At 43.6% G+C, this 22705-nt stretch overlaps 1 protein-coding gene across 1 annotated transcript; it reads left to right on the top strand.

Annotated features, from left to right (window-relative positions):
* Positions 1-6967: 6967 nt before the first annotated feature.
* Positions 6968-22434, top strand: LOC134578289 (LRRN4 C-terminal-like protein). Its single transcript, XM_063437266.1, has 2 exons — positions 6968-7179; positions 20688-22434. Exons 1-2 carry the CDS (start codon positions 7162-7164, stop codon positions 21600-21602), a joined length of 933 nt encoding a protein of 310 aa, XP_063293336.1. The 5' UTR covers positions 6968-7161; the 3' UTR covers positions 21603-22434.
* The last annotated feature ends 271 nt before the right edge of the window (positions 22435-22705 follow it).

Here is a 22705-nt window from a genome sequence, read left to right as displayed (position 1 = left end):
GAAATAAGGTTAGCAAAGAGCTTGGTTGCAAAATTTTGACTAGTATGAAGAGTCAATCAGTTTGAGGTAGGGAATGAAGGAAGAATCCAATTATGTATTTGTCTCACCCACATTTTCCTTAAATATTTTTCCTGACCTTGTTCCAAACTCTCTGGCTTCAACTTTGTTTATGTAATAAATAGCATGTAAGCTCATCGAGCAGGGCCCTCAACCCCCTCTGTTCCTGTACGTCCAGTGGTTTGATCTCAATTATGTGTCTGTTAGTCCACCCATTGTACAGCGCTACGGAATTTGTTGGCGCTATATAAATAATAAAATAATAATAATAAAGGCAACAAATCCTGCTCCATTTTCCTTAACATGCCAATACACGTGCCCAGCACATTCCACAAGATCTATAAATACAATAGTCTACCCACCCTTTGCCTTCACCTCCCCCGCTATCCCGATTTCAATTGGCAAAAAGGTAAATGATATAGATATGTGGAAGTACTCCTTCAGCATGCTCATACTAATATACCAGTAGATATGGAATGTTACCAAAAGCATCTGTGCATCAAACATGCACAGACTCAGGCACATTATGTCCTTGCAACTTCAATATCCAAAATACTATTCTCTACCGGGGCAGCCGACCCGAACCCTGAGATGCTGAACACGGTGTTGGGGACAACTGGGTACCGCATCGGCGGATTGAGGCCTACCGGGGGAGGAGGCGGAGAAAGGCGGCCGCTTTCCCGCCAGACGCACACATGCACAAGTAAGCTGGGAACGATACCTTCCCCCCCCCTATGGATCGGCGGGGGATATCCCGATCCCCGCCAGTCGGAGAACCAAGCACCCGGCACTCTCCGAATAAGCCTGCGGCCCTCACCAGCAGCACGGGAGCAGGGGCCTCCAAAATGGCGGATGAGCACACCTCAGCCCTGCAACTCAGACAAGATGGAGAGATGCGGCCTGCAAGACACCGCACGCTCCACATACCGCCCGAAAACACGGAGGAGCTCTACAATAAGCTATATGCCAGACTGTGGTCACGACTCTATGCCCGAAGACAGGCCTTCAAGGTGGCACTCAAGGTAGTGGCGGCATGGATCCGCCCGGCAACCCGGCGCCAAATAGGCCGGACTCTCCCTCGCACCTCCAAAGCAGCCCTTAGGCGACACAGAGCAGAGACCTACATGGAGGGTGATAACGCCACAGCCAATAGGCGTCAAAACTCACATCCGATTGACTCAGACTGGGACCTACCGACAGGTACGACCGGTCTCTCCCCCTGCGACCCCAAACACACCAAGCAAGGCGCTACCACACGCGGGAGGAGCGGACGGAGGTCCCTCTCTCGGACCAGGGGGAAGAGAGCATGTCCCGATGAACGAGGGGCCCTACCTTTGAGACCCCCACAACTGGACTTAACGCTCATACAGACCATCTGGCTACGACACACTGCCGAACGATCTCTTGCCACCGGACGGCGGGCCTCGAGAACCGGCGTGGGCTGAGGGCCGAAGACGGATTGACTGCAAGTGTCCCATACCTACCATACACTATGACCCACACGGCAATGGGACTTACTGTCTAGAAAAGAACTCATCTGTTTTCCCTTGTTCTTGTGTTGCAAAGGCAATGACATGCCCTGTATGTTTTTGATTGTTATAACACATGCCTTAACTGCTTAATACAAAACGCTCTGCCTCTCATATATAACAAACACGCACTGAGGAACTCTACTAATTCACGTAAATCTCTATTCATCGCTTGTATATACTCTCTCGATACACAGCCGAGGGTCTGGATCCTGGCAGCGCTGGTGAGCAAGGGAGACGGATATCCACACGACGGCTGCGCGGCCACCCACGGGCTGACACCGAAATCCTACATGCCAAGAACCAGCATGGGTTGAAGGGGACTGGCTTGTGGACTCACAGTACTCTTTAATTTTATTTTTTCTCTCAGATTTAAGCTATTGACGTAAAGATATGCTTCTCGTTATGCATTGCATTGCTAGGACTCTCTATGACTCAAGCTACTGTTTAGCTCACATGCAATATATTATAATAGTTTAACAGTACTTTTTATTTGCTATACTTAGACTTGTTTCATCCGCTTAACCAACTTACTGAAACCTTAGGCATATCATTTTTATTAGGTTAATGTAGCCTTAGATTCTATGCCTAGATAATCAGTTTAGCCTGCCTATCACGTATACATTAATGAGCATAGGCCTCATAAGGCAGACGCACTAGCAAAGAATTGTACATGTTTATAGTTTAGATCAGTTATGTGTTTTAACCTTTTTGTACCCACAACGCTGGTTATTGCGACTTACACTTATTAATAACGTGACTTAATTAATATTAATTTTTCGTGTCAAAGAAAAATGTGTGCTGATAATCCTAATGTCCCATCTGCTTTGCCTGAAAATGTGCTCGAGGAATGCTATTGGGGCACCAAGAGCTTATTTGTTATGTTACCCAAAGCACAACAAAAATAAAGAATTAATAAAAAATAAAAAAATACTATTCTCTGTGCTTTTTTGTTTTTCTTTCTCCCTCAGAAGTTAGAGAGCAGGTAAACAAGTTGAACCTTACTTCTGTGCCCTTAGAATAGTCTGTCATTGGGAAGGAAGGAGCAGGTGCAAATTACAGTGAAATTCAAGAGACACTCTTAAACATTACATTACAGCTTAAAGGGACACTATTGTCACCAGAACAACTACAGCTTATTGAATTTGCTCTGGTGAGTAGAATCATTACCCTCAGGCTTTTTGCTGTAAAAACTGTCTTTTCAGAGAAAATGCTGTGTTTACATTACAGCCTAGTGATAACTTCACTTGCCACTCCTTAGATGGCTGTTAGAGATTCTTCCTGGGTCATGGCTGCCTAAAATGCATCCAAACATTCAGTATCTCCTCCCTCTGCATGCAGGCACTGAACTTTCCTCATAGAGATTCATTGATTCAATTCATCTCTATGAGGAAATGCTGATTGGCCAGGGCTGTGAATTGTGCTGTCTCTGCCCCTGATCTGCCTCTTTGTCAGTCTCAGCCAATCCTATGGGGAAGCATTGTGATTATATCAGACTACCACTTCTGATGATGTCAGCAGACTGCTTGTTTTTCTGAGGCAAACAGCATGCAGAGTTACAGCTTCAGGCTTGAATACAGTAAGATTTTACTATATTTATGGAGGCATGAGGGGCCCAGGGGGGCTAGATGGTGGTGTTAACACTATATGGTCAGGAATACATGTTTGTGTTCCTGACCCTATAGTGATCCTTTAATGTAAAGGTTCAGGTGCAAAGTGACCGTCCCTGCAGTCTCAGCAATGTAAATACTGCCTCTTCTGTGAAAAAAAAGTATTTACATGGATCCCTAACGAAACTTCTAGTGGCTGTAAATCAGACAGTCACTAGAGGAACCTCTTATTACAGTCCAGAAATCTTTGCAAGACTGAAGCTCAGCATCTTTACACTCAACATGAAGACGCTGAAGCATCCACATAGAGATGTACTGGGAAAAAAATGCATCTCTATCACGAGATGTGATTGCTGCTCTACCTCTCTGTGGAGAAGCACTGGAATGGCTGAGGTAATCAATAATGATGATCTTAGCAAGAGGCAGACAGTCATAAAGGTGCATGCTAGTAACAACACATGTATCACCGGTGATGCTCAAAATAAGTAATTCCACCCGAAATGGCTGCCCAAAAAAGGGGACCTTTTTGTGTTAATTAAAGCCAAGCTGACAACCTCCCTGACTGGCCCTGCCCATCTCAGACTGTGCAGAGAGCACTGCTGAAGCTTTCTCTACATGGTCCTAGTGCACTCAGCATAGTGTAAGTGCACCCAATCAAATGCTTGCATTGTTTTTGTTGCGGACAGGATCCTGAAGTCAGGATGGTTGCCGCAAATCCAGGACTGTGTGTATTCGGATAGAAATCTATTTTGTCTGTGGATTACAGAGGTTTATCACAGAGTGCGGACCATAACTTTATTCTATGAAGTATTGTCTATGTTTGGGAAAGGTCCTGCACCAGAATTTAACCTCACTTTTTATACAGGACCTTTGAATTTTCCTGTTATTTAAAGGGACACTATAGTCACCTGAACAACTTTATCTTAACAAAGCAGTTTTGGTGTATAGGACATGCCCCTGCAGCCTCACTGCTCAATCCTCTGCCATTTAGGAGTTAAATCCCTTTGTTTATGAACCCTAGTCACACCTCCCTGCACGTGACTTGCACAGCCTTCCATAAACACTTCCTGTAAAGAGAGCCCTATTTAGGCTTTCTTTATTACAAGTTCTGTTTAATTAAGATTTTCTTATCCCCTGCTATGTTAATAGCTTGCTAGACCCTACAAGAGCCTCCTGTATGTGATTAAAGTTCAATTTAGAGATTGATATACAATTAATTAAGGTAAATTACATCTGTTTGAAAGTGAAACCAGTTTTTTTTTCATGCAGGATCTGTCAATCATAGCCAGGGGAGGTGTGGCTAGGGCTGCATAAACAGAAACAAAGTGATTTAACTCCTAAATGACAGTGAATTGAGCAGTGAAATTGCAGGGGAATGATCTATACACTAAAACTGCTTTATTGAGCTAAAGTAATTTAGGTGACTATAGTGTTCCTTTAATAGATTATCACTTGGAGTGGTGGCATTGTTTGTGGATGGATCTCACTGCCCATTCACACTTTTTCTGTTCTACGTGTGAATATGTAGGTGTATTTGTGCAACTTGGCAGTGTGTGAACATAGTGGTGAAATTGAGCATATCATGTCCCCGCCCCCTGTATGCTCTGGACACTGTGCAAAGGTGTATGTTTAAGGAATAGGAACTCCACAGCCTGATGGGCCCCCTGAATCTCATTGGACCAGTTGGGGGGTCTCTGAACTTTGCACTGCTCAACCACGCATTAGCTCCAAAAGGCTTGGGTCTTTGGTTTATAATCAATTAGCCCAGAAACAGGACACCAGGAAACAAAGTTGGATGGTGAGACAGAAGCCCAGAACCAGGACTGTTCCACAAGATCTGGGACTGTTGAGAGGCATGTTTTTTGATACTTTGGAAAGGTGTGAAAAAAATCACTTTTATGAATTTACAAAATAAAAATCAAGAACGGTTTAACCCCTAATAATGCACTCAGGGACCTATGGTTCGAACATAACAACTTATCTTTGATAATGCTGTTATGGTGCCTAATCTGTTCCTTTAAATCATTTTGTTTATATAGCCTTAGTCACACCTCCCTGTAGGTGACTTGCACTGCCTTCCTAAACAGGTGTATCTAAGACTGTGTAAACATAAGCAAAAGTGATTTAACTCCTAAATGGTACAGAATTGAGCTGTAAGCATGAAGGGGCATTACCTATACATTACGTTTGCTTCATTACGCCAATGTTGTAATGCCTATAGTGTCCCTTTAACAACCCCTAAAGGTAAACAACCCCATCCACCATTATAAGTAACAGCAATAACATCACTGAATGGGCAAAAATCCCGGTGGTAAGATGTGGCAAGCTCATAGAGACTTATTCAAAGTGACTTGGAGCTGTGATTGCCGCAAAAGGTGGCTCTACAAAGTATTGACTTTAGGGGGGTGAATAGTTATGCACACTGACTTTTTCTGTTATTTTGTCCTATTTGTTGTTTGCTTCACAATAAAAAAAAAAAAAAAAAATCTTCAAAGTTGTGGGCATGCTCTGTAAATTAAAGAAAAAAGAGGTATAAACAATATACCAACAAGTGGAGCGCTATAATAAATATAAATAATGAGGGGGTATACTCACCCCTCCAATACAGTGGCAAAATATATCCAAACGTACATACAAAACAAAACAGCAAAAGAAAATATAGTGCAGATGGTTTACAGAAATGAAAATGAATAGTAATAGCAATTAGCTTAAACCACTCACGTGGATTGGAGCCTATAAAATATTGGCTCCGTAAGTAACTCCTTTTTGCTTTTAAGGCAGCAACACACCCCTTTGTCCCAAACAATGTTCTCCCGGGGATATAGAGCAAGCAGAGAGAAAGAAACCAAATGGGTGGTATTGTACGGAAAGTAAATACAATGTAATAAGGTGGTAATGGTTATGCTCACCTTAGACAGAGCCTTAAATTCCTGGCTCTGAGGTGTGTTGGCAGTATGCTAATTATACTGGGATAGCATTCCCCACATAAAATTCCTGGAGGCTAGAAAGGACTTTATGGACTAATATAAATCAATATAAAAATAATGGTTTATTGTAAAAATAAAAGATAATAATAAAAACAATGCTAGACTTTTCAAAAGCATGTAAGTAGAATGAAAAAAGTCCAAGTATAAAAGTCCAAAATCCATCTTTTTGTGTTGAGCTGCTTTTATAATTCAGGCACTTTAGAATACCACTCACTATCTCCGTAAGGGATAGTTATTGTTTTTCTGTATGTTCTGTAAATTAAATGATGCAAATCCTCAAACAATCCATGTTAATTCCAGGTTGTGAGGAAAAATGCCAAGGGGGGTGAATACTTTTGCAAGGCACTGTATATCCCACCCCTTGATGGGTGGCATTGCAACAATATAATCAATGTTATTCACTTCACCTATCAGTGGTGTTAATATTGTGGTTGATCGATGTATAGTGTTTGTATAGATAATATTACGGGAAAATTAATTTCCAATCACTTTCTACGTCACATACATGTGGACAGATTGTAACCATTTTTTATAAGAGGAAGAAAAAATTACAATAATATTACAATTAAACATGTATTTTTCTTTACGTTTTCTCTATTCGTGTTCTGGCTCCCTTTTCTCCTTCATGTTCTCACTTTCTCTTCGCGCCCTCCCTCATTTAAGTGTTCCAAGGTAAAATTCCTTACCCTACCACCCCCATCTTACATATCAATTTCTCTGAGTCAGTGATTCAGGTATCCAGTCAGGACTTGTATCAGCACTACTACTGTGCAGTACAAAGAGACAGAGAGGAGATAGCCGTTCCAGTATACAAAATACAGAGTGAAGAGTCTCCAACAAGATTAACTGTCAGCACAGAACTCATAGGACAAATAAATAGGACTGCATCTAAAAAACACAAAAAATCTTAATGAAAACAAAGATACAGAGAAAGGCAGCAAGTAGAGTGGAACAGCACCAGAGAAAGCTAACAGTACCATGTACAACAAGATACAGGTGAGTCAGTTAATTTAAATTACTTTACTTACTGATTCTTGCTATAAAATGAAGCATAGAGGACTCTAAGTCAACTTACCTGGGGTTGTCTTGCCCAGTAATTTCTCCCATGGTAGTCGTAGAACTATACTACCACACTTGCGCGCACACACACACACACACAGATCCATACTCCCAGACATAGACATGCAGAAACACACTCATATCCATACAGCTATGTATTTCTATACACACTCAGCCAGGGCCGGACTGGGAGAAAAATTCGGCCCGGGCATTTTTTATCACAGCGGCCCACTAAGAAGGGGGCGGGGCAGAGGAGGTGTGTTTTGTCATCACCAATGACAAACACGCCCCCTCTCAAAGTGAGCATGTTGGTTCAATGCTCTTCCAGGGCAGACCATGCACAGAGCTCTGCTGAAGAGCTCTAGCATGAGAAAAAAGCCCTGTATTTGTTCTGCACAGCGCAAGAAAATTTAATAACATGCTTGCACTGTGTTTCCTTGCAATTTGTCTCTGGTGTCTCTATAAATGGATACCAGGAGACAAAAATGCCATTAAAGAGTACTGTGCATGTGTTTGGAGCCTGCTTGTGGTATTGCGTGTGTGTAGAGTGAGCTGATTGTGGTGTGGTATTGTGTAATAAGGTTGGTTTTAGTCATGTTGTGTTTGTGGTGTAATGTGATGCATATGTGGCTAGGGGCTGTAGAGAATGTGTGTGTATAGGGGATATAGCAAGTGTGTGCATACAGGCTATAGTGTGTGTGTGTGTATAGGTGATGTAGTGTTTGTAGAAAGTATGTGTTTAGGGGTGTAGTATGTGTTTGCTTACAAGGAATCTAGTGTGTGTATAGGGGATCCAGAGTGTGTGTGTGTGTATATATATATATATATATATATATATATATAGTCTAGTGTGTGTTTGAAGGACCCAGAATGTGTATAGGAGATCTAGTGAGTGTGTATTTATAACGGATTCAGAGTGTATATAGGGATCTAGTGTGTGTATATGATCCAGAGTTGGGTAAGGGATCTAGTGTGTGTCTGGAATGTAATGTGTTTGGGGTGCAGTATGTGTGTGAGGGGTGCTGTGTGTGCGGTGTGTGTGAGAGTGATGTGTGTGAGGGGTGCTGTGTGTGATGTGTGTGAGAGTTCTGTGTGTGATGTGTGTGAGAGTTCTGTGTGTGAGAGTGCTGTGTATGATGTGTGTGAGAGTGCTGTGTTTGATGTGTGTGAGAGTGCTGTGTGTGATGTGTGTGAGAGTGCTGTGTGTGATGTGTGTGACAGTGCTGAGTGTGATGGGTGTGAGAGGGGTGCTGTGTGGGATGTGTGTGGTGTGTGAGGGTGCGGTGTGTGATGTGTGTGAGAGTGCTGTGTGTGATGTGTGTGAGAGTGCTGTGTGTGATGTGTGTGAGAGTGCTGTGTGTGAGGGTGCGGTGTGTGATGTGTGGGATGGATGCTGTGTATGATGTGTGTGACAGTGCTGTGTATGATGTGTGTGACAGTGCTGTGTGTGAGTACTGTGTATGATGTGTGTGACAGTGCTGAGTGTGGGAGTGCTGTGTATGATGTGTGTGAGAGTGCTGTGTGTGACAGTGCTGAGTGTGATGGGTGTGAGAGTGTGTGTGTGTGATGGGTGTGAGAGTGTGTGTGTGATGGATGCTGTGTGTGAGGGGTGCTGTGTGTGATGTGTGATGTGTGTGAGAGTGCTGTGTGTGACAGTGCTGAGTGTGAGAGTGCTGTGTGTGAGAGTGCTGTGTGTGATGTGTGTGAGAGTGCTGTGTGTGATGGGTGTGAGAGTGCTGCGTGTGCTGTGTGTGACAGTGCTGAGTGTGATGGGTGTGAGAGTGCTGTGTGTGATGTGTGTGAGAGTGCTGTGTGTGATGTGTGTGAGAGTGCTGTGTGTGATGTGTGGGAGAGTGCTGTGTGTGATGTGTGTGAGAGTGCTGTGTGTGATGTGTGTGAGAGTGCTGTGTATGATGTGTGTGACAGTGCTGAGTGTGATGGGTGTGAGAATGCTGCTGTGTATAAATGTTAGAATGGATTGTGTGTGTGTGTGGGGGGGGGTAAATAAACAAATAAACAAATAAAATAAAAGGCATTATGTCCCCCCTCCCTTCTTACCTTTTAGCCTGGGAGGGGGGGACCGGCATTGTGGTATCTGGGAGGGGGGGACCGGCACTCTTTCATCCCTGGTGGTCCAGTGGTGAGTGAACTCTAGCCTGCGGGCTAGAGTTCACTCTCGCGCGATCCGGTCGTTGCCATGGCAACGCTCCGGATCTCGCGAGAGGAACCCGGCAGAGCTGCAAGATAGAGCTCCGCCGGGTTCCTCTGCTGGTAGGCTGGCTCCCTCCCTCCCTCCCCAGCCGGCGTCCGCCTTTGACAGCATGTGGGCCGGTGAGGGAGATCTTTGATCTCCCCACCGGCCCGCCATGGACTACTGCAGGGCCGGCGATAGGATAGTGCCGGCCCTGCATAGACCGGCAGGGGAGATCCTGTGACCTCCCTGCCGGCCTCGGCCCCTGGCCACCGCGGCCCACCGGGCATTTGCCCGGTGTGCCCGATGGCCAGTCCGGGCCTGCACTCAGCTACACACCCACATATACATACCCACCTACACGTGCACATACACATACACTAAACTACAGACTCCCATATATAAACACTACCATACATACAGACAGATACACACACTTGCAGACTGCAAACTCCCTGAATTTAAGTAATAAAGCTATAGCAGTCTGGGCAATCAAATATTGCTCTCCAGCCAGTCTCCAGACACATTAAGTAAAGGCCCAGTGATGGCCCCCATAACAAATCAAGCCAGTATTAATCTGAGATATAGAGAGGTATCAAACCATGGATGTGGGCCATGTGGAAATATTTAAGGAGGTGGAAATGTGAGACATTAACAACGTTAAACCATTCATGAGGAACAAGTAGGGCATAAATATTCTTCTACTGTAGATGGATCATGCCTTGTCCTTCCAATATCTTTAGTCATATTCAAAGATTACCCTCATGACATTTATATGATTCTCATTATGGAATATTTTACCAATTCAACTACTGCTTTGATTAAAGTAACTAATGATCTAACCATGACTAAATCCAACAGCCAGTATTCCATTCTAATTCTTCTAGATCTCTCTGCTGCTTGGACACTGTTGATCATGCTCTTGTGCTCCAAACTCTTCACACCCTTGGTCCTTGTGACACTGTCCTTTCATGGTTCTCGTCCCATCTCTCCCAACAATCCTTCAGTTTCTCCTTTTCTGGTAAGGACTCCTCCCCTCATTTTATTTCAGCTGTAGTACCCCAAGTCCTCTTCTGATTTCTCTCTATGCTGCCTCTCTACACCAGCCTTACAGCATGCAGTGTAGCCTTGGGTGGGGAGCATGATCTAGTGGACCCTGATTAATAGACAAGAACATTATAGGAGAAGATAACATTTATATTAAAAAAAACTTGGAACATATAATAGTTTTCTTGCATACATTTCAGTAGTTGTGTGTTTAGAGAATGCTATACCTGGGGCAAAATAATAGATGCATTATTCATCACTAATACTGAGGCAAAAAAGTGCTTCTGACGACATATTTAAAAATGTACATTTTGTATTTTTAGATCTCCAGTCTGGGTAGAAAAACTTGGCAAAAGCAAACACTGATTCAAAATTCATATAAGAAGAAATAGTTGTTTGAGATTTTGTCAAAAATACAGTGAGGGAAAAAAATATTTTATCCCCTGCTGATTTTGAACGTTTGACAAAGAAATGATCAGTCTATAATTTTAATGGTAGGTGTATTTTGACAGTGAGAGAGAGAATAACAAAATAAAATCCAGAAAAACGCATGTCACAAAAGTTATAAACCGATTTGCATGTCAATGTCAATGAGTGAAATATGTATTTGATGTCAATCAGCAAGATTTCTGGTTCCCAGGTGTCTTTTATACAGGTAACAAGCTGAAATTAGGAGCTCGTTACCTCTTAAAGGGAGTGCTCCTACTCTCAGCTTGTTGCCTGTATAAAAGACACCTGTCCACAGAAGCAATCAATCAGATTCCAAGACCAAAGAGCTGTACAAGGATGTCAGGGACAAGATTGTAGACCTACACAAGGCTCGAATGAGCTACAAGACCATCGGCAAGTAGCTTGGTGAGAAGGTGTCAAAAGTTGGGGTGATTATTCACAAATGGAAGAAACACAAAATAACTGTCAGTCTCCCTTGGTCTGGTGCTCCATGCAAGATCTTACCTCGTGGAATTTCAATGATCATGTGAGGATTCAGCCCAGAACTATCTTGTTAATGATCTCAAGGCAGCTGGGACCACAGTCACCAAGAAAACAATTAGTAACACACTATGCCGTAAAGGACTGAAATCCTGCAGCGCCTGCAAGGTCCTCCTGCTCAAGAAAGCACATGTACAGGCCCATCTGAAGTTTGCCAATGAACATCTGAATGATTCAGAAGAAGAACTGGGTGAAAGTGTTATGGTCAGATGAAACCAAAATCTAGCTATTTGGCATTAACTCAACTCGCCGTATTTGGAGGAGAAGGAATGCTGCCTATGACCCCAAGAACACCATCCCCACCGTCAAACATGGAGGTGGAAACATTATGCTTTGGGGGTGTTTTTCTGCTAAGGGTACAGGACAACTGCACTGCATCAAAGGGACGATGGACGGGGCCATGTACAGTCAAATCTTGGGTGAGAACCTCCTTCCCTCAGCCAGGGCATTGAAAATGGGTCGTGAATGGGTATTCCAGCATGACAATAACCCAAAACATACAGCCAAGGCAACAAAGGAGTGGCTCAAGAAGAACCACATTAAGGTCCTATAGTGGCCTAGCCAGTCTTAATCCCATAGAAAATTTGTGGAGGGAGCGAAAGGTTCCAGTTGCCAAACATCAGCCTCGAAACCTTAATGACTTGGAGAGTGTGGGACAAAATCCCTCCTGAGATGTGTGCAAACCTGGTGGCCAACTACAAGAAACGTCTGACCTCTGTGATTGACAACAATCGAAGAGGTCAAAATACTTATTTCACTCATTGACATGCAAATCAATTTATAACTTTTTTGACATGCATTTTTCTGCATTTTTTTGTTATTCTGTCTCTCACTGTTAAAATACACCTACCATTAAAATTTTAGACTGATCATTTCTTTGTCAGTGGGCAAACGTTCAAAATCAGCAGGGGGTCAAATACTTTCCCCCCTCACTGTATATACAGGTATGTACTCCCCAGCTAATTCCCACGATCAGGTCAAGTAGTTTACAAGTTTTTGTATGTGGAAAACATACTGCTTATTTGCACGATACAATGGAGCATTTTCCCAAAAATATTGAGCCGATGGATGTCTGTCAGGGTACCTGAGGTCTCTACCTTTGAGAAGGGTAGAGACTTAGTTGTTTATCCGTCTAGACACGCCATATCTCCCGTTCCTCGCGGTCCATCCAGTCTTTCTAACGCTGGCCGCAAGGGATCCGCTTCCTTTTCTAACATGACGCTCGATACGTGACGTCTTGACGCTATCCCGAGCGACCTGCCACTCTATTGGCTTTATCCTATCAGCACTCAGCTGAGGCGTGTCTACTCTCCGGACTCAGGGTATTTAAGCTTGCTTCACTCGTCAGCTCATTGCCCTGTCGTGGTTCTAGCTTGTCTAGTCACTCAGTGCTCTTGTATTCTAGTTTTCTCTTTGGTTCTGACCCGGCTTGTTGTACTATTCTGCTTATCTCTGTTATCCCTCTGACCCGGCTTGTCTCTCGCTTACCTGTCTTCTCGTTCCCTCGACCTCGGCTTGTCTCTGACTATTCTCTGTACGTTAGTCCGGCCATTCTAAGGCCCGGTATACGTACCTTTCTACTGTTAGTACTCTGCGTGTTGGATCCCTGTCCCGATCCTGACATTACGACAGGGCCAATGGATCCTGCAGGTACTAACAGTCAGCTTGGTTCTTCCGACCCCAGGTTTGACGCCATGGAACACAGGATGGATCAGATGGCCCTAGCACTACAGGCGCTTTTGTCTCGTGCTAGTAACCCACCAGAGGAGACACGTACTCCTTCGATCTCTCCTGTAAGTTCAGGTCTAGAAGTGGCTACTGTAGGTGCTTCTTCTCGTATTACTCCACCAGTACGTTATGGCGGTTCTCCTGAGAAGTGTCGTGGTTTTTTGAACCAGATCAGCATCCATTTCGAATTACAACCCCGCTCCTATCCTACAGATAGAGCGAAGATTGGATTCATTGTTACGTTACTCATTGAGAAGGCTCTGAGATGGGCTAATCCTTTATGGGAGAATGATAACCCGTTAGTCTATAACTATAATGCCTTTGTAGCTGCTTTTAAAAGAACTTTTGACCCCCCTGGTAGGAAGGTCAATGCAGCTAGATTACTGTTGCGCCTTAGACAGGAAAATCGAACACTTGTGGATTATGCACTAGAGTTCAGATCCTTGGCGGCAGAAGTTAAGTGGAACGAACAGGCTTATATAGATGTATTTTTAAATGGGCTATCAGATGTAATCCTTGACGAGGTCGCTACTAGAGAGCTCCCTGAGAGTTTGGAGGATTTAATTTCTTTTATCTCTCGCATTGATGAACGCTTAAGAGAGAGACAGAACACTCGAGATAGGACTCGTAGACCCTCCTTTAAACTAGCTCCTGCATTTCGAGATTCTGAGATCGAAACCTCACGTTTCCCTGAGCCTATGCAGATAGGTAATACTCACCTCACAGAGGAGGAGAGACAGTACAGGAGAAGGGAGGGTTTATGTATGTACTGTGGAGTCAGAGGTCATTTACGCCTAAATTGTCCCAATCGTTCGGGAAACGCTTGCACCTAAGTTTCTCTAGAGGACAGGCCTTGGGTGTATCTATTTTGTCCTCTGTTCACAATTATAAAGATCACAGGCTTCTGTTACCCGTTTCTTTGACTTGGGAGAAGGGAGTAGTAAAAACCATGGCTTTGATCGATTCTGGAGCCGCTGAGAGCTTTATCGATCAAGTTTTTGTTAACAAGCATACTATCCCATCCCAGTTAAGGGAGACACCCCTGGCCGTTGAGGCCATAGATGGTAGACCGTTACTTGAGCCTGTTATTTTCCGTGAGACCATACCTGTGAATTTAACTGTTGGCATTTTGCATGAGGAAGATCTATCCCTGTTGATCATTTCCTCTCCTTCTATTCCCATAGTCCTGGGGTACTCCTGGTTAAAGAGACATAACCCTATCATTAATTGGGAATTAGGGGAGATAGTTTCATGGGGTCAGAATTGCCAAGAGAAGTGTTTGCGGAGGGTCTCGCCTCTTTGCCTGGCAAACACGTCGGCTAGCTCCTCTAATCCTACAGAGATACAAATACCGCCTCAGTACCTGGATTTAAAGGCAGTATTTGATAAAAAGAGAGCCGATACCTTACCTCCACACAGATCCTTTGATTGCAAGATTAACCTACTCCCTGGTACCATGCCTCCCAGGGGTCATGTATACCCGTTATCTACTAAGGAGAATTCAGTTCTAGAGGAGTATATTCACGAGAATTTAGACAAGGGATTCATTAGGAGATCCTCCTCCCCTGCCGGGGCTGGATTTTTTTTTGTTAAAAAGAAGGATGGTTCTCTTAGGCCTTGTATTGATTATCGAGGTTTGAACAAGATAACCATTAGGAATGCTTATCCCATTCCTTTGATTACTGAACTCTTTGATCGTTTAAAGGGTTCTAACATTTTCACTAAGTTAGACCTCAGAGGGGCGTACAACTTGGTGAGAGTCCAGCAGGGACACGAGTGGATGACGGCGTTCAATACTCGTTACGGTCATTATGAATATACTGTAATGCCTTTTGGGTTATGTAATGCACCGGCTGTATTCCAGGATCTGATAAATGAGGTTCTTAGGGAATTTCAGCAGGAGTGTGTTATTGTATACCTGGACGATATACTCATACATTCTAGAGAGATTGAGACTCACCACGATCAGGTCAGAAGGGTTTTGCACAAACTTCTTCAACATGGGCTGTACTGCAAATTGGAGAAATGTAGTTTCGATCAATCCCAAGTAAATTTCCTCGGTTATGTGATCTCTGGGGAGGGATTTAAGATGGACCCGGATAAGCTCCAGTCCATTCTGGATTGGCCTCTACCCAAGGGTCTCAAGGCCGTTCAGAGATTTATTGGGTTCTCCAATTACTATAGGCGCTTTATTAAGGGTTATTCTTCTATTATTGCGCCCATCACCAATATGACCAAACAGGGGGTTGATACTAAGAATTGGTCTACGGAAGCTCTCCTTGCTTTTAAAACTCTCAAGGAGCGTTTTGCTTCCGCCCCAATTTTGGTTCACCCTAATACCACTCTTCCTTTCCTACTTGAGGTAGACGCCTCAGAGACTGGCGTAGGTGCTATCCTATCCCAAAGGCTAGGTGTGGATAAACCATTACATCCATGTGGATTTTTTTCTAAAAAATTGTCTGGTGCAGAGAGCAGATATGACATTGGGGACAGAGAACTACTAGCTGTTATCAAAGCTTTAAAAGAATGGAGACATTTATTGGAAGGGACATTACATCCTGTTACTATTTTAACGGATCACAAGAACTTGTCCTATATTGGAGAGGCCAAGCGATTGTCTTCCAGGCAAGCTCGTTGGTCGTTATTCCTCACCCATTTCAACTACGTTCTTACTTATAGGCCTGGTTCAAAGAATTCTAAAGCCGATGCTCTATCTCGCCAATATGAACCATTGGCTTCTTCTGAACCGGTTCTGTCCTCTATTGTACCCCAATGCAACATTATTGCTAACACAAGTCTCAAAATCCATTCCCCGTTGCTTGCCCAGATCTTGAACTTACAGCATCTAGCACCTGGACAGACTCCTGAGGGAAGAAATTTTGTTCCTCCTGAACTCCAACTGGAGCTCTTACAGTGTTTCCACGAAAGCAAGGTGGCTGGTCATCCTGGCATTCGCAAGACTTATTCCCTGATCTCCAAGGATTTCTGGTGGCCTTCCTTACGAAAGGATATTAAGGAGTTCGTCGGGGCTTGCGAGACTTGTACCAGGACTAAACAGCCTCACGCATCTCCCTGTGGTTTGTTGCTCCCCTTGGACATTCCTGAGAAACCATGGTCCTGTTTGGCCATGGACTTTATTGTGGATTTACCTGCCTCCAAGAGACAGACTGTTATTCTCACGGTGGTGGATAGATTCACTAAGATGGCTCATTTTGTACCGTTGCCTAAACTCCCCTCATCTCCTGAATTGGCGGAGATTTTTGCGAGAGAAGTTTTTCGCTTACATGGGATACCTTCTGAAATCGTTTCTGATAGAGGCTCTCAATTTGTCTCACAATTCTGGAGATCCTTTTGTTCTCAATTAGGCATCAAATTGAACTTTTCCTCTGCATATCACCCTCAGTCTAACGGAGCCTCTGAGCGTACTAATCAAAAGATTGAACAATATCTGCGCTGCTTTGTTTCCGAACACCAGGATGATTGGGTCGGTTTGATTCCTTGGGCAGAGTTCGCACACAATAATCTCGTTTGTGATTCTACTCGTTCCAGCCCCTTCTTCATGAATTATGGCTTTCATCCCTCCATTTTTCCTTCGGTCTCTTCTTCCCAAGGAGTACCGTCGGTTGATGATCATGTCGCCAATCTGAAGAAGTTGTGGGATCAGACTCGTCAGATTCTCCTGCATAATTCTATGTTGTTCAAAAAACACGCTGATAAACACAGAAGGGCGGCTCCAGTTTTTGTCCCTGGGGATAGAGTATGGCTGAGTACTAAGAACATTCGTTTAAAAGTTCCCTCTATGAAATTTGCGCCTCGGTACATAGGTCCTTACAGGGTTTTGTCTTGTATCAACCCGGTTGCGTATCGCCTAGCTCTGCCGTCGGCCTTACGCATTCCCAACTCCTTTCATGTGTCGTTGCTGAAACCACTGATTTGCAACAGATTCTCCTCTTCGGTTTCCTCACCTCGTTCTGTTCAGGTGGACGGTCAGGAGGAGTACGAGGTCAACTCCATTATCAATTCCCGATTGTCCCGGGGAAAATTACAGTATCTGGTCAACTGGAAGGGATATGGTCCTGAGGAGAGGAGTTGGGTACCTCAGGAGGACGTCCATGCTCCCCGCCTTCGCAGGGCGTTTCACTCCCGCTTCCCATCTCGTCCCGGTTCCTTCCGCCCGGTGGGCGTATCTGAGAGGGGGGGTACTGTCAGGGTACCTGAGGTCTCTACCTTTGAGAAGGGTAGAGACTTAGTTGTTTATCCGTCTAGACACGCCATATCTCCCGTTCCTCGCGGTCCATCCAGTCTTTCTAACGCTGGCCGCAAGGGATCCGCTTCCTTTTCTAACATGACGCTCGATACGTGACGTCTTGACGCTATCCCAAGCGACCTGCCACTCTATTGGCTTTATCCTATCAGCACTCAGCTGAGGCGTGTCTACTCTCCGGACTCAGGGTATTTAAGCTTGCTTCACTCGTCAGCTCATTGCCCTGTCGTGGTTCTAGCTTGTCTAGTCACTCAGTGCTCTTGTATTCTAGTTTTCTCTTTGGTTCTGACCCGGCTTGTTGTACTATTCTGCTTATCTCTGTTATCCCTCTGACCCGGCTTGTCTCTCGCTTACCTGTCTTCTCGTTCCCTCGACCTCGGCTTGTCTCTGACTATTCTCTGTACGTTAGTCCGGCCATTCTAAGGCCCGGTATACGTACCTTTCTACTGTTAGTACTCTGCGTGTTGGATCCCTGTCCCGATCCTGACAATGTCCTCCCATTCTGACACAAACATAATAAATCCACAGCTGGCTGAACATTGACTTTTAAGATAGTACCCTTGGAAATGGATTTTCCACCCATTCCCCTTCTTCTCTTACAAACGATATGTTCATTCCTGTCTATTTCTGCTTTCTGCTTCCACTAATCTCTTTGAGATATATTCTATAAGGGTTCTGCATTGAAAATGTCTAATATGAAGAAGAAGATGCTTTGAATTTATGGAAAATCTTAACTATAAATTAGAAACAAAGATCATAAAGCACATCATAATACTTCATAATAGTACTTTTAACATTGTTACTATAAAAGACAAAAACAAAACAAAACACTGGAACAAACTCCATTCAGATCAGGCTGAATAAGTCCATCCACAAAAAGAAAAATTACAATGACAAATTATGAAATTGAATAATGTGCATGGCAATGGAGTGGATACCCACTCTTTGACCATTAAATTGACTCAGTAACTCATTCTGCAGTATTATGTGCAAAATACAAATCATTGTCAGGGGGTTATTGTACAGTGCTTATGCAATAAACCATTTTCCTGGGAACTAAACAAATTAAAATGCTAATGATGAAAATATATATTTTCAACAAGATAATAAAATGTTGATAAAAAACTACAATTGATTTGAGAATCCTCCCCATAATTTTTCTTCTATAGTAAAGAGTGAGAGGGAAGACATGTGTGCCTTAACTGACATGTATCTCCTCTGATTAACTCTCGAGATCTTGTCTTCAAGTCCAATTAACAATAATAGATGACTTCATAACTCAATGATCTCTAAAATTAGATCATCAATGTGATGGAGCTCCTGTACCTAGGCCGAGTATCTCCACCAGGTCAGTTAAATCGGTGCTATCAGGAGGATCCGACATGCTATGGATCCCATTGCAGTCTCTCTTATGAGAGAACTTTGGTCATGCTATCAGTGGAGTTGATATTATTCTTCTAATCCTAAAGCAGTATTCACAGAAAATAGTATAACTGTTTTCCCCAAACCATTAGCAAAGACTTAATGTAGGGGTAAAACAGAACTCTTTTATTCCACTCACATATTTTATTTATACTCCCTAGATGTAGATACCCCATGCTAGTGATGATACATACAATACAGTATAACACAATCCAATTCCCTCCCCGGCGCCCCTCCGTTATGTGATCAGTCCAGTGTTAATGATATTTCCCTTCTGCTGTGTCATCTCCAGACAGGGTGCCAGAGAATCTGAGCCCCTAAACTTTCTTTCCCAACATAGTATCCCAACAAACCATACATCATTCTCTCAGCTATGCAATGTCTAAAAAGTGGCAGTACTTTAAAGTTCCATCAGATCGTGGACAGAGTGTCCTGTGACAGGGTCCATAGGCTGTGAGGAGGAGGCTGGCCTCCAAGCCAATCCATGAGTTAGGGGCACTCGGGCATCCGTCACAGTCACACATCATGAAGCATTGAGAGTATACTCTGCTACAAGTATCAGTGCTTAATTAGTTTTGGAACATTGGTGATGAGGACTATCTTCTAAAAATAAAAACACGTATATTAGTGAAATAGGGATTTGGGGGGTTCATGTTGTTTTTTTTCTTCGTCAGGGATTCCCCTGGATCAACATTAATAAAAACATCAGGAAAAGTGAAAGGCCAAGAAAAGGGTGAAAATCCCAGTGGAGTGTATAGAAGAAAAATAGAATGTATTAGAGAGAGGGGCAGATTTGGGGAGAAAGAGAAGACAAACAGACAGCAGAAAAATAAGGTAGAAAGAGAAAAAAAAACTGAGAATAGAAACACAGCATACATTTCAAATTGATTAAAGAGTGAAGATGGTGTGGGTGTACTGTTTGAAAAGTAGCTTTAAAGGGACACTATAGTCACCTGAACAACTACAGCTTAATGTAGTTGTTCAGGTATTATCTATAGCTCCCTGCAGACAATCTAATGTAAACACTGTATTTTCAGAGAAAATACAGTGTTTACATTGATTGATAGGAATACCTCCAGTGACCGTCACTCAGACGGCCACTAGAGGGACTTCCTATCACGCAGGGCCCTAAAAAGGCCCTGTACACGTCAGACGTATTAAAATACGTCTGATGTGTTCAGGAGAGAGAAGGCACTGTGTGCGCGCCTTCTCTCTCCAGCCTGTCAGCGGAGGAGGGGGGCGGGCAAAGACCGCGAGCTGAGCTGTCACTCAGCTCAGCTCGCGGCCGCGCACACCGTGCGCATGCGCGGTAGTGCGCTCAGCACTTCAGAGGGCGGCATGATTGCCGCCCTCTGAAGTATGTGCGCATGTACGGCGAAGCCGCGCATGCGCACAAGTGAGCAATGACGCTTCCAAATGGAAGCGTCTGATTGCTCCCTGCTCGCGCCCGCCTGTTTCGTCATTTCGACGAAATAGGGGGCGCGGCTTCACGAGGATCCCGTCGCTGGAACGAGGTGAGTAAAATCACCTCCCTGGAGAGTCCCTTTAATTTAAAAGCACCCATCTGAAATGGTGGCAGTTTGGAAATACAGTAAAATGTTTGGTGTAAATAAATCAATTATTAAGTTTAGTATTTTTCTTTTTAACAGACTGAATTAATAGACTTAGTATACTAATTATCATTTATTTTCTGTTCTATTTTGTACTTTTCTTTATCTCCCTCTCATGCTGTCGTTTATTGTCTCCTATTAATGTCTTTCTCTGTGCCTTTAATCTTTTGCCCTTTACACAAACCCTCTTTAGCTATTTTTTTCTTGGCCTTTCCTGCTTCTACTGTCTCTGCCTGTTACTACTATAGGATCCACGGCTTTACCCACTGAGAACAAAACACAGTCACTGGAAAACAACGGCACTGATTTGAATAGTAAAAATTCCAGTTCTGTGACCACCATTGCCCCAACATTGATAAACAATCAGTCTTATGCTCCTCTACGCACCAAGGTCACACAAGGTCACAAAAGTACAAGAGAGCACATTCGTTACATAACGGGTGGAACTGGTGAAGATTACTATGAAGATGACAATGAAGAAACAATACCTCCCATCCCACCGAACATCATTCTTGTGCCTTGCCCATATGATCGCTGCAAACACTTGGAAACTCCATGTGAAGAAACACAAAGGAGGGCACAAGGTAGATGTCTTTGTCCTGGGATAAATGGACCAACAATCCGTCCAAGTAAGCCTCATCTTACTCAAATAACCCCTGGGGAAAGAGATATTAATATGAGCTGGTGCTCTCCTCTGTCCACTGTCCATGGTTATAAGGTACTTTATGGTCCTCCTATAGGCTTGTTGGAGAGAGGGCCTGTTCTTAATGACTCATTTCGCTTTTGCGTCATAGATGGACTCCTACCAAATACCCCTTATCGAGTTTGCATATTGGCTTTTAATGACGCAGGAGAAAGTCCAGTTGAAGAGGGAAATTTAGAATTGGATTCTGAAACAACCGTGTCCTGCAGATTGATCCATACAACATCATCCAAGGAGTTATATATTTATGTTGGGGTGGGACTGGCTGCCCTAGCAGGGTTGGTAGGGCTAGCCATTCTTGGGTACTGCTTGTACCAGAAGAGAAAGAGCAACAAAGAAACTAATTGGGAGGAAATGGTATTACCAGACCAGTTATATAGGGGGCATAGTGTTGAGCAGTTGTAAAATTGATTTATTACCATCTAGGGAAGTGTGCTTGGTGTATTGATGTGGGTCCTGAATGAAGCATGATATATGTGCAAGAAGCAAATGTGCATGGTAGTTGGTGGATGACTACTGAAAGAAGCTGGGTTCCTCAGAAATATTAGGTCACAGGTTTGCAGAAGTACAGATATTTTTGAAAGTGGTAAAAAAAGCATACACTTAAAAAATAAACATTGCTCCCTCTCTCAGAAAGTATACGGCCCATGCTTTTTCTCCATCCACAAATTTTTTCCCAAATGTCTTAGAAATCTCTCCCATAATCCTCTTCTCATTCCTGGCCATCTTAGTAAGGAAAGATGGAGTCAATGGATGTACTCTTGGACAGACTTCTATTATAATTACCCTAGTGGTGCCAAAATGAATCCTGTTTTATGACATGCTAGTTAGCCGGGCTGTGAGCGACCACCGAGTTCCAAGTGGTGCTCACTGTACGTAACAATTCAAGGATAATGGCAGCCAGGCTTTTTCACGTGTGCTGGGTTCTTTGTCCAGCGCACTTTTAAAAAGCATGTTTGAAACAAAATTCTAATGTGTCAACTATTTATGATGACTTAATTCATATATTTAATTATAAATATGTAACTGTGGATCTAGTATATCTTAGTTTATAAGTTGATGAATGTGTATAATGGTAATTGCATATGTGCAATTGTAAATTCTATATGTAATTAAGTATTGCAGTATAGGTGATCCAGGAAATACATGATCACGTGAATCGACTGACGAAGTAATTTACCAAAGTGAGATTTCAAAGTTAATTTCAATTAAGGTCAAAATAGCCGAAAAATGATCTAGTTAAAGGACCACTATAGTGCCAGGAAAACATACTCATTTTCCTGGCACTATAGGGTCTCTAGGTCCCCCCCACCCTTAGGGTCCCCCTCCCGCAGGGCTCTAGTAGTAGGAAGGGGTTAAATCACTTACCTTTCTCCACCGCCGGGCTCCCTCGGCAGTGGGGACTCTCCGCCTCCTTTCCCCGTCATCGTCTGAATGCGCATGCGCGTCAAGAATGCTTTCCTATGGACTGGCTGAATGTGCGTGCGGCTCTTGCCGCGCACGCATTC

The sequence above is a fragment of the Pelobates fuscus genome, chromosome 12 (genome assembly GCF_036172605.1).
Source record: "Pelobates fuscus isolate aPelFus1 chromosome 12, aPelFus1.pri, whole genome shotgun sequence".
Classification (NCBI taxonomy): domain Eukaryota; kingdom Metazoa; phylum Chordata; class Amphibia; order Anura; family Pelobatidae; genus Pelobates; species Pelobates fuscus.
Note: the sequence above shows the minus strand (reverse complement) of the source record. Positions and strands in the feature narration are given on the sequence as shown.